Source organism: Prionailurus bengalensis, chromosome D4, assembly GCF_016509475.1.
Source record: "Prionailurus bengalensis isolate Pbe53 chromosome D4, Fcat_Pben_1.1_paternal_pri, whole genome shotgun sequence".
NCBI classification, from domain to species: domain Eukaryota; kingdom Metazoa; phylum Chordata; class Mammalia; order Carnivora; family Felidae; genus Prionailurus; species Prionailurus bengalensis.
The window spans coordinates 29081567-29094484 of NC_057359.1; the positions used below are offsets into that span (position 1 = coordinate 29081567).

General features: G+C 43.1%; 1 protein-coding gene across 14 annotated transcripts in view; it reads left to right on the plus strand.

The window, feature by feature from the left end:
* The window catches only part of LOC122475127 (aminopeptidase O (putative)), a 343878-nt gene that overhangs the window by 291150 nt on the left and 39810 nt on the right, over positions 1–12918 (plus strand). The window contains exon 14 of one of the 14 annotated variants that reach the window (XM_043566834.1): positions 34–11881. The exons of the other annotated variants lie outside the window; for them this stretch is intronic. Coding sequence (XP_043422769.1) covers positions 34–108 — 75 coding nt within the window. The 3' untranslated portion in view covers positions 109–11881. Of the gene's footprint in view, positions 1–33; positions 11882–12918 lie in introns of those variants that run through there. 14 annotated transcript variants of the gene reach the window in all.

Here is a 12918-nt window from a genome sequence, read left to right on the forward strand (position 1 = left end):
CATGAGTCTTAGGTAGGCTCTCTTTTGTTGCAGGACTTATTCTGGTTAGGCACGGCCCACATGTTCCCAGCATGCCAGAATGTGATGTCCAGTAGGTCTTCATTTTAACATGAGAAGAAAGCAAGTCCCTTAGAAAAATTTTACAGCAGCTGATACCTGCCGAGTCGTGGCTCTCCGTGAAAGGTCAGGTGCACAGCTCCTTGGCAATGCCCTAACAGTGCCAGCTGGTGGAGCATGATGTCAGAGCTGCACAGTCATGAAAATGAAAGGGGCCACTGGGGTTTAGTCCCCCGAGGAACCAAAGAATTGCAGAAGCTTCCCTGTGCATCTTGAATACTCTTCCCAGCCCAGCTCCCAGAGGGTGGCAGAATTAAAACACGAGCTTCCTAAACTGTTACTCGATCATGTCATTGAGGGTCATTTTTGGAAATGTATCTCCGTTCCAACAGGCAAATGCTATCTGCTCCCCCATCTTTCAACTTGTCCCCAATATTTGGAGGATTATCCTGTTTGTGGACCTTGTGCCACCCTGAGGGGCTTTGGTGTTCCACAGCCCCCACCCTTTCTTTTGATTACATGTGTTTCTGCTAAAGACATCTTTTTCCAGTGCTTATAGGGGGCATGAATAAGTTGCTCAGTCCCCTGTAGTTTTTTGTACTTTGTGGTTTCTCTCATCCTGTTGTGTTAACCATAACATGGAAAGGGGCCTGATCAGAAGGCACAAGTCCAAGGATATCAGACTCATGTGTAGTGGCCCAGAAAACACACTTTGTTGTGTATGTCTGAGAAAGCCCAATTGGTCCTGACCAACCAGGGCCAAATGCTTCCGGCGTGTGGCTTTCCTTTTTGGGTCACCCCTCTTGGAGCTGTAGGTGCAAGTCCTGGCCCCCCTGGGGCCCTGGGGTCGACCAGGTATTCCTCAGGTGCGGAGGAGCTGTTCCACACCCAGCAGTCTGTGGGGCCTTGTGGCTCATCAGAAAGCCTATCCCTTCTGGAGCAGAGTGGGCTTTTGCCTCCAGGGAAACAAGAGGGTCCCGTAGCCCTGTTTTTAAAACATGCCTCGTGGGTATGTTCTCAGTTAAGTACGGTCTGCCGTTCTGCCATTCAGAGGTATTTCTATTGACACAGAAGCCACTGGCTAAAATCTGGAGATGTTTTTCTCTGTCCTTGGAAAGACAGCAGTGTTCGCTGTTCACCCTCACCTTGGGTGTCCAGTGGGACTGGTGAGAAGAGTTGATGTTCCTCCAGCATACTCTCTGCTCTGTAGGTCTTTCTGAGGCACGGGATTCAGTCGTGGCACATTTCAGGAGTGCCAGAGGCTAGTTTTTGTAACCAGTAAACAGTAGGTGCTATTGAGGAATAGAGACACATTCTCTGAAACAAATCGGTAAATACATGACTGAATAAAGTCAGGGCAGGGTGATTTCTTGTACCCAGTTGTGTGCTGTGATGAAATAGCCTTTACTCTATGATAAAATAGCCTTCTCGCTGATTTTATAGGCTGTGCTGCCCTGAAAGATTCCCAGAGGTCTTTACTGACTGTGGATGTACGTGTGCATGTGTGTGTATAATGGGGACGGGCTTTCCTGATACTGTGCCAAGTGCTGGAAGACCCGAGTTCGTTTTAGAATGGCTGTGTTTTAGAGCACCAGTGTAGTTTCTGAGGAGATTTCAGTTAGAAACAGTGGAGTCAGAGGAACGCCTTACGTGGTTTGAGGGCAGGTACCTGCAACTCTAGTCAGCACAGATCGCTAAGAATAGCCCTGCTACCATGTGCTGTTAATCTCAGAGGCAGTTCTCTCCTACTGGGTCACAGAGGCTGGAGGGTGGCACGTCCAAGGTGTCCACCTAGTGTGTCCTCGTTTCACCCCTTCTTTTGATACCCTTGTTCCCCTTTCTGGTGCTAGCCTCTCCCCCCACCTGTTGATTTGGGTGGCTCGTCCCCTCAGGGTGCCCAGCATTCCTCTCTCCATTCTCCTCTCTTATCCCCGCTCCCCTGCACCCCACATGGTGACTCCTTCCGTCCTGCGGAATCTACTTGTCCGGTTTCCCTCTCCTTCTACCCAGTCATGTTCCACCAGATGGCCTCTCCACCACAGGTGACGTGTTAACCCAGTAGCACTGATGGGCTTACGTGTGTGTGGTCCTCTCTGTATCGGTCAGTGACTCTTCGTGTTAACTCCATAACTCAGTTTCCCCTCTTTGAAAATGAAATACTAGGTTAATTATCTGACACTAATTAATAATAAATTTAGTCTACTTAATATTCCTTTCACCAGAAGGATCCCGTTGGGAATATTTGACATTTAGGAATATGAGCTTTATGTTGAATCTGGCAGGATTCAGTGAATCACAGTGCTGTTTTTTGTATTTATTTTGTGCCATATCAGAAATGGGACTAGAGTATGAGTTACATAACAATTTAATATACAGAAATGATAAAAATCATATAGCCAGAAGTCAAATGTCCAAAGTTCTTTGTGTTGGGCATTAAATTTAGTATACTATACATAGCAGTTTATAATGTCAAACCACATCATTTGCTTAATCAAGTAGGGGTTCTAACATGTTGTATGTTCTCTGCCCATTTTGCTGTCACCTGTGTTAGTGCAGTTCTGTCCCCTAAATTAAGAGACTTGCTTTCTATGTGACCTGTTGGTGACACGTGTCCCTGCTTTGTCTTCTGTTTAGAGATTTGGTTCCGAGTCCTGGCATTCATGTTGTTTTCTCTTTAGGGTGCATATTTGAAAACCAGGGGTTTTCAGTTATATTTGAAACTTAATCGTACTTTTATTTCTTGTTCAAAGCCAAAATGTAAGTAGTGATTACTTCATCTTTATTCTTATTACACTTTTGAATAAGAGCTTAGGTATCTTCATAAAGTGGATCCTTCACAAAGGAGAATGGGTTCAGACAACCACTAAAACATACTTTTTCACCCCCATTTTCTCCCTCCTGGTAATATAGGTTGATTTGAAAAATAACATCAAGATATAAGAAAGGGCAAAACTGGTAAATACAAATTGAGTTTTCTGACACAGATCACAGAGGTGAGAGAATTTGAGACCATGTTCCTTACAGTTTGAGACAATAAATGGGGCAGAAATGGCATAAAGGGTGAGGGTGAAACAGTTGAACAGTAAAGATGAGCTAGTATTGAAACTGTACTTGGGCATTAATAATTTCTCCCTTAAACCATGCACTGTGGCCTGTGAGGCCTCCACAGGCTCATCAGTTTTTATGTGGGCTAAAGGCACTTGTTTGGAAGATGTAAATATCCTCATGTTTTTTTAATGGAGAAAGGTTGGAACGATTATGCCTTCAATTCTGATCAACTGATGGTCCTTGATTTCACATGAGCCACACTGAGAGAAAGCACATACTGTTTCGGTGATGTAATACACATCTCTAGAAAGAGAAGCTTGACAGGCAGGCCTTGCTGTGATTCTTGCTAAAGGCTAGATTGGATTGATTGATATGTTTCTGGTTTTGTTATGAACCTGGGAGGGAAGTGGGAAGACATCCTATACATCTAGCATTTCGTTTAATAATTTGGAAGAAAAACATTTCTAACAGTAGTCACACTTCATTTTTTCCCTGAAACTGGACATTAATTGTTGGCATATTTGAAAAATCTGCCCCAAAGATGCATCCTATGGGAGCAGTCAGAAACTAACTCAGGTTCAGGACCAGTTGGAACACCTTGAAGATCTAAGCAGTAGTAACTCTGTAAGGAATTTCCTTTGAACTGGTGCCTTGCTATTTTTAAAAATGAATCCCGTTGACACCAGATTCACACAATATATATATTTTAATTTTTTTAATGTTTATTTATTTGAGAGAGAGAGAAAGAGTGTGAGCAGGGGAGAGGCAGAGAGCAAAGGAGACAATCCGAAGGAGGCTCCAGGCTCTGAGTGGTCAGCACAGAGCCTGATACGGGGATCAAACTCATGAACCACAAGGTCATGACCTGAGCTGAAGTCGGACGCTTAACTGACTGAGCCACCCAGCCGCCCAACAATATTTTCTAAAAGAAATCAGTGCGTAGCATAGCTTGTCTGTCAGTAAGAGCAGGCACTGCCCTTTCATCATTCATTGACCCAGACTCGCCCCCTACACCACATGCTTTCAGATGCTTCATCCAGAAAATGAAAATGAGAGACTGCAGACCCCGGGGAGAGGCTCCTGTGACGTTGGTCACACTGAACTCTCTTGAATACAAAAGACTGTACAAATACTCGTGTTTTAAATCTCCCCAGATTTTTGCTATCTCGTAATTGAGGTGTCTTTTAAGAATTCCTGCTGTGTTTAAGGGTTCCTTTATGAGGATGCACCTGTGATTTTGTGTGTGCACATTTCCTGTAAGCCTAAGCTTCTCTAAGCTTGAGGGCAGTTGGAATCTTCCAGTGAGCTTGCTTGCTTTTGCAAGATCTTACTGGTTTCTCTGAAGGACATTTTTTGTAATTTAATTATTTGAAAGTATGAAAATACAATCTTTTGATTTTATTATCTGAGGTTGTAATTCTTGAAGATGGAATTTGGTAGGCTTCACTTGATTTTTTTTTTTTTTAATGTTTGTTTATTTTTGAGAGAGACAGAACACAAGTGGGGGAGGGAAAGAGAGGGAGACAGACAGAGAATCCCAAGCAGGCCCCGCCCTGCCAGGGCGGAGCCGAAACCAAGAATCCGACGCTTAACCGACTGAGCCACCCAGGTTCCAAGGTCCTTGCTTTTAATTGTCACCTATGGAAAAAAAATCCTAAATTTTAAATAACTTTCTAAGGGTAGCAACCCTTAAAATGACAGGAATCATAATGGAGGGTGGGGGAATGTCCTTCATCCCTTATAAAGATATTTAATCTTTTTGTAAAAAATCTTTCCTTGCTCCCTAATTAGCTTAATATGTAATTGGCCATAAAACGTGTGTATTTACTTGCTCTTAAAAACCAGAAGTGTGGTGTTGTATTCCTTTCAGCAGCTACCAGAATGGTGGGGATTTTTTTGTTTTAAGCAGGGAGAACACTAGTTTGTTGCAGACGTCACCAGGCGTGACACAACGGAGAAGTGGAGGAAACCTGGCCCCGGAGCTCCGGGTCTGACCTGGAGACCACAGGGCTGGAAGTCAGCCGGGGTGGGGGCAGGGCTGTGGCTCTGAGAGCCCTTTGGCCTCCTTGTCCCAGCCTGGCCACAGCTCACTTTAGCAGTCCAGGCCCTGAATGTCCCTCTCTTGCCAACTCAACTGTTAGGGGATCAGATACTCACTGCATTTGGGCAGGTTGCGCATTCTGAATGCGCTACTTGCAGAAAGTGGTAGCATCTGTTAAACTTTTCATTTGAAACCTGGATGCCACTGTTCTGTTGGAACATCACACATGTGTGAGGTGTCTCCAGCCTTACTGTGGGCATGAAGATTGTAGAGAGCCTACAGAGGCTTTTGAAGTTTTTTACCAGCATGACCTCAGAACAGTATTGGTAGTTTGGTTATGAATAACTGTTTTATGATGTTTCAGGAAAAATGTATTTATTTGTTCATCTTTGTATTTTTTTGTTCGCCTTTAAGTTGGGGAAAAAAAAGAAAGGATTTTCTTTTATCAGTGTCTATTTTATCTTAAGAATTTTTTCTGAAGTCATCCTTTGCTTATTTTACCCAAAAGCTGATTAGAGTTCATTGATAGAAAATAATAGGCTATACAAGTAACTACAGAAAATATTTGTGTCCTTAGGACATATAAGTCATCAGAAGTATTGCCACATTCGGTCGTAAAGGTTGTACAGGGTTTTATTGTTTGAGATTATAGTATAAAAAATAACACCGTCTTGGGCACCAGAGCTTGATGAATTCCGGTGTGCTACAGAAATTTAACTTGCATTTTTCCCTAGAATATTCACCTTTCTTCTCCACCTCTCAGTTTGTGGAGTAAATAAGGCATCATCTTTGTTCTGGGCATAGTGCCTCCAGGAGATGGCTGAGGGACGGGGACAGGATGGAAAATCGTCCAGTTTGCTAAACTAGAAAGGAAAAGCCCGTAAGTGCTGTTTATTTCTCTTCAGCTGCTCTCTGCAGGCCTTCAGACGCTCCTTGAGAAGGAAGTGCTTAGTCCTGAAAACTATGGCAACATTATAAGTGATTTATCTGTATAGTGTAGCCCATTACCTGGCAGACAAGCTCATAAATTCCTGAACGTTTATCTGGCTTCACTTGCTGATTCATCGTGATCCTGAGCAGCATTATTACTGGGCCCCTACTTACCGAATGTGACCAGGAGTATGGTGCCATGGTGGGGAATCTTGGCACCTCCAATGTGTACAGAATACATGGAGCTCTTTCAGTGAAAGTTGCTTGGCATGAAGAATGCTTTCAGTGTGAGAAACCATCCATCCATCCACCCACCCACCCACCCATCCACCCATCCTCACTCTGTGCAAGCCCTGTATCTCTCAAAAATAAAGCTACATGTATGTACTGTCCTGAGACAGGAGAAGGAACGGAAGTTTCCTAAAGAATAAAGTACATTCAAGCAAGGTGGAAAACAACACTGATTCCTGTCATTATACCAAAGGTGATGGTATAAACTAAACCAAACGCCCTGGAAAACTAGATCCCATCAACCTTGAATGACAGAGCTGGATAGGAATGAGCCCAGCCCAGAGTGTAGTTGGGAGAACATGCTGTTTCCAGCAGCTGCAATTTCACATACATCAGACTGTGAATTCTTCTGTGCTTTGGTTTCTAGGCAACTTGCACAAATTTTAAATCTGAATATAAACATATAAACTCTCCCCTCCCCTCCCCAACCAAAAAAAAACCCTCCTGAATACAATGATAGAAAGCCTAATGACATAACCCCTGTTTGCCACAACTCTTGGTAACTACAGCAAACAAATCCAGGCCACTACCTGGCTATTTAGAGATTCTGGTGGTTAAATCTAGGAAGTGAAGACAAAGCAGCTGTAAATAACTCCTTTTGTTGCAAAATGATTAATATTTCTATGGTACGAACAAATCGTGGGTATTCTGCTTCCAGGATCCCCTGTAAGAGAAGGGATCTCCTCATGGAAATGGTTTCTTTCATTAAGGGAGATTTCTTTTCCTGTGTTTTTAATTTGTCCTGTATTAAGATTGTTAGAAGTCGTAGATCTCTTTATTGACAGCAGCATGTTTTGTCCATGAAGGGGTACTGGATGGTTTCTTGAATACTGGCTTATCTTACCTTTTCCTGTAGCGGCTCTCAGGACTCACAGAGTCCTGTTTGGATGGATCAGGGCCTACACTGCCACAGGGAGGGAAATGATAGGAGCAGTCCCTGAATCACTGTGGCTGACTGTTGGTGTTGGGGATTTGGACTTCAAGATAACTGTGGCGAGTTTATAGGTGAGGCAGGTTTAATAAAGTTGCCAGTAAATGTGGCAGTCGCAGTGATCTTAGTAGACCAGGCACTGTTTAGATTCATGTGGGAAACTCCCAGCCCTAGGTTTGAAAGCAGGGTTATTGTGGATCCACTGGGCAGACAGAAGTTGAATGGGACACCTGTGGGGATTTGCCCAGTGCCTCTAAATATTTAATAGTGTAATGGCTGGGAGGGGATCAGACAGTATGCTTTATGCACTTTGGGGGTCTGCATCTCGAGGAGTGTGGATCAGTTGGGAAAGGTCCAAAGAGAGGTAATATTAGAGAATAAACATTAAGATCTATGAGGAGAGTTTTTCTGTCTAGTAGCAGCAATGTTTGAGGCTTTGGGGATGAACTGCCAGCAGGGTTCTAGCTTTTGTGCCTCTGGACAAGTCACTGAGTGCCTCTCAAAACTCTCCTGTAGTGAGGAAGCCAGACATCCTGCCATCTTTGTATTTTGTCCTGTATTCAAAGGATGTGTCCACAAGATAATCTTTATTTTCACAGGACAAAAATGAAGTGATTTAAACTGCACTGGCGGGTTTAAGAGTCCTATTTTTGCAAATTATAAATCAATATACTGTGTTACTAATAGAAACGGTTAATAAATTCATATTTTTACACAGCTGTATCTTGATCTTAGCTCAGATGTTGATCTCAGGGTCATGGGTTCGAGCCCTGCACTGGGCTCCACACTAGGCTTGAAACCTACTTAAAAACAAAAAGAAAACCCACAACATTTTACTTAATAATACTTCTCCTAAAGTCTTTAGGGCAGGCTATACAATAGAAACAATTTAAGAGTTTACTAATTTGTTTACCCCTGCTATGGACATCATGTTTGTTTATTGTCATTCCTTCATTTTTCATGTTATTAATTTTTAAGTCTTTAAAGTGGCCCCTGGTGTTATTTAACTTCAAGAACAGTGACTTGTAACAGCAGACTAAGATTGCTGACATTATTTTTTATTTCTCAGAGTTTGTAAAAACTTTTCAGGATGTTAAATTTCTTAAGTTAGTACATGATTGATATATTTCCTTTTCCCACAGAACTAAAGCATGTTAAGGATGCTATTTTAATTTAATTTAATTTAATTCTGGGAATATAATAAGAATAGCATTAGGGGGTTGTAGGAAGGGCTAGAAGAGGAAGCACGGGTCTTGTTAGCCCTCCTCGAACACAAGCAGCACCAGGTGGAGACGGTTTCTCCTCAGTTCCAGAGGACCTCAGGAGGGGAGGGGAGCACAGGGGTCAGGTGGCTTTGAGGCCACAGCTTCACCAGAGGGCCCTGCTTCCCTAAGCCCTTCCCATAGGCTTGTGTCTACATTGATAGGAATAACCGTCCACACATAATCAAACATCAGTTACTTTCCTGTGCTTTGTAAAATTTAATGCCCGGCCTCTTTTTCCTGTGGGTTTTTTCCCCCTTTAGAATTACATTGCTATCAGGAATGGTTTTCTGAGAACTAGGGACGAAGGAGGGCTGTATTTCACGGTGTGCAATTCTGCTAATAAAAATGGATGGTCAAACACAAAGCCAAGTTTAGCTTCCCCAAAGCCTCAACTTTAGCCAAGTTGTACAGCCACATGATAAGCACTTTTTTCTAAAGAAAAATGTCAAGGCCCAGGTCCAAGTGTGTTTCATCTTGGGCTGCTTCCCAGTGCCTGAGGTTCCACATTTTCCAGTTCTTCTCCAGAACTTGCCTCCATCCCTGGGATTAAAGAGCAGGGAGATCGGACTCCTTTGCTCATTTCTGACCAAGTGCTCCAAGAGACACCTACTGGTAAGGATGCTTTCCCCCTCCCTCCGGTTGAGTGTTCATGGAGGTGAGGCCATTCGTGACAGAACTACTCCTCCCTGCTCAGCCTTCCTCTCTTGCAGGAGGGAGGGTCTTAATTTGGAATGATTCCAGCTCCTCTCCTGCTGGTTTAGCTTCACAGACCAAGTAATGCCAAAAGTATTAAAAAAAAAAAAAAAAAACACTGATCCAAGTGAGGTATGATTGGAAACAATTGCTTTTCTAATATAGGACATGACAAAGAATTATACTTCTTCCCTCAGTGAAGAGTTTACCTGGAAAGATACGGCTCATTAATTCTCTTTGGAAAACATAAAGTGTGAAATTTGGAAAACATAATTGGGCAGTTCCGTGATAAAGTCTGTATACCATAAAAAAAAGAAATTAATGGCACTGATCTTGTGGACATGTGGATTGCTCCGTCCTCTTAACCTGTTCCTTTATAGCTCAGGCATTTTGTCTGTCTTCTGCAACCACACGGTGTCAGGCTATTCAGGAACTTGGCCAGGTTTAGCACACCTGAGTGAAACATCTGGGGCAAAGGAAAACCCCTTCAACAGCAGCTTTGTTCCCTTTGAACAGTGGAAGAAATGGCCTTAGGAAAAGATTGATTTGTGCTAGAAAAATAGAAACCATGGGGATCTATTCAAAAATAAGTTTGTGTTTTAAATCAATTATGTACTAAAAATTTGATACGGGCCAATTGTAATTGCAGTGCTGTGTATTCAGATTCCTCGATTGTGTGTATATATGTTTTGGGGGGAGGACGAGTGAACATTTCAAAAAACTATAATAAACTGGGCTGTGATCTCACCATATGTGTTGAATTGAACACAACTCTTCTGCTTTTAATGAAGACTTTAGCCTTTAGGGGTAAATAAAACATCACTAAACAGGGATGGCCTGAATATTTTTTACTGGCTGTAATAATTAAAGCCATGAAAAAGGTGGTGGGGTTATGTTACTTATTAACTTGAATCACTCTTAGATTTGATCAAGACGTGGTTGCCCATGGCGTTTTGTTTCATGTTTGTCCTTTGTTTCATTGACATGCTCTGCCCTGGCCTCCATGGCACTAGAAAAGCAGTGAAGCAGTTAGGAACCAGACCCTAAAGGGCTTTTAGACCCCCTATCCAGCTTTCTTCTCATCTCAGCCCACCGACTCCAGCAAACTTCTCAGCCACTAGAGTCAAGCCTGAGATTCCCTATGAAGCTGTGTCCTTGCGGATGAGGGGAGGGCCCAGGAAGGAATCCTCCCCTCTTAGGAGGAAACTGATCAGAGTGCAGGTGTAGCTGAGAGCCTTTAAAGAATGTTTTTTATCTTCCTCACATATTGAGCCAAACACAAACCAGCAGTGAGGTTGATTCTAAGAGGAACTTAGAACCCACATGTATTAGTTTCCTGTTGCCGTTGTAACAGATTACCACAAATTCTGTGACTTATAACAACACAGATTTATTACCTACAGTATCTGGAGGTAAGATGTCCAAAATCATTCTCATTGGGCGAAGTTCAGGGTGTCAGTAGGCCTTTCTGGAGGCTCTGGGAGAATCCACTTCCTTTCCTTTTCCAGTTTCTAGAGGTCCCTGCAGTCCTTGGTTCATGGTCTCTTCCTCCATCTTCAAAACCAGCAAGGCCCGGCCAGTCTTTCTCACGCTGCTGTCTCTCTGGTTCTCTCTTCCTTGCCTGTCTTCTTCACTTCTAAGGACCTTGTGATTACATCAGGTTCACTCGGTAATCCAGGATCATCCCATCTCTAAATCGGCTGATTAGCAACCTTAACTCTCCCTTGCCGGGCAACCTAAAGTACTCACTGGTTCCAGGGATCAGGGTGTGGCCATTATCTTGTTTACCACACTAGAGAGTATTGATAATGTAAGAGATTAGTGAATTAGGAGTTCATAGAGTTGGATAGTAGATACAGGCTGTGTGGTATTAGAAGTGGGTTTTCATAGCTTCTTACTAAGGTTTCTTATAACTACTATCTGGAAAAATTATATATGTACATGAACACATGGTATGTAACACCAATAAATAAAAAGATGTTTATTTTTAGCTTGAGTGGGTTTCTATTTTACTGTAATATCTAATGTCAACTAGTAAATATAAAGACACTTTAAGTGTGACATACACATATTTATAATTTTAGTTTGGGGGGAAATGGCATTTCTCTATTCAAAAGAATGATCCAATTATAGTTTCATTGACTTGAGAATAATTGAATTAATGTTTTGTCTTGTGAATTTTTTGTGTTATAATTTGTCATTAACACCCCACTTCATAGAATGTCCAATAAAAATGATACTCTTATTTAAAAAACAAAGATACTCTATTTTTAGCACTATAAAGATCCTTTTTGGTGCTCACATCTGTAAAAGTTTTACATAGTTTTAAGCACTGTGTGCATTTCTTGTGTGTAAGTGGCTTGACTTTTCTGTGGGCCCTTGCCCCAGTCATCTCTTTTGAAGGCCCTGGGTGGTGTGAGCCCATGTCTGCAAGGCCATGGCAAAATCAACTGAGATAGCAGATGTGTGAAGTTCTCTGGGAGAAAAGCACCATCTGTATTTGCATAAAGCAGAGCTGCAGTGGTTAAGCTGTCAACAGCTTCCGAGTAGAAAATGTCCCTGAAGTAGATATGACATTTACCTGTAATGGCTTTCTTTGCCTGTGAAATTAATGGTGTAAGGCTTCAAAAAAGAAAAAAAAAATTATCTTTGAATTTCTGTTTTAAAGTTGATCCTGTTTTAACAAATGTTCGTCATTTTAGTTGCTAAAATCAGTGCTAATGGGCACAAGATTGAAACTTTGATCTTGCTGCAAGACAGGTTACATTAATTCCGAATCATGCAAATTGGCTGTGCTGGGTGCTGAGGGTGGGGCCACTGAAAGAAAAGACCTCCCGGGGCCCTTCCAGGAGCTCAGAAGCTCCGTGTGTGCACAGCAGCACTGACAGTTCTGTTATACGTTAGAGCGGGACTACCCACGTGGGAATAGGTGAGAGAATAAAACCCAGGAAGCACAAACTGTTTCTGGAAGGGTTCTTGAAAAAGGTAGCCCCTGAAAAGTGATTAGGGGGATCCGAGGGCATTCCAGGCAGAGGGACTGGTTATTAGCAATTCATATCAGTTTGCAAAAAAAGCTTGACCGGCTGAGAGGATTGGAACTGGAAATGAACGTATTGAATGACACACATTGGGGCATACAGGTCACTGTGTCAGAGAACAGAGAGAAGAGGCGGCCAGAATCAGAGTTGTGCGTAAGCGACACTCACCTGCCCGGTGGGGTTGGGCAACATGGGTTTATAATCCAGATCCATGCCGTCACGCAGGCCTGACGAGGCCCTGGGGCCCGCACAACGGGAGGCGCTACAAACCACGGAGGGAGGGAGAATGAAGAGCTGCTTTGGTTTACGTTTGGTGGTTAACTTTGGTAGAGTCACCGGTTTCACTCCGTGCTCTACGCTCCTTGTCTCCTTGTGGGCACAATTGGTTCTTGGGGAGCATGAGGGAGGAGGGTGGGCCGTTGTAAATTCACGCCAAGGACCAAAGTGGGTCACGAGCCCAGAAGTACGCTGGCCAGTATTTCTTGACACCCTTAAGAGTTGGGTAGAGTTTTTGGGGATGCGAGAATGGAACTCGCAGTTTGCGCCCAAGGTCATTAGGCAAGTAGACCCGGGTTCTGACTCGCCCGCTGAAGGCGCCCCTACTCCCTGCTGTTTGTGTTCGGA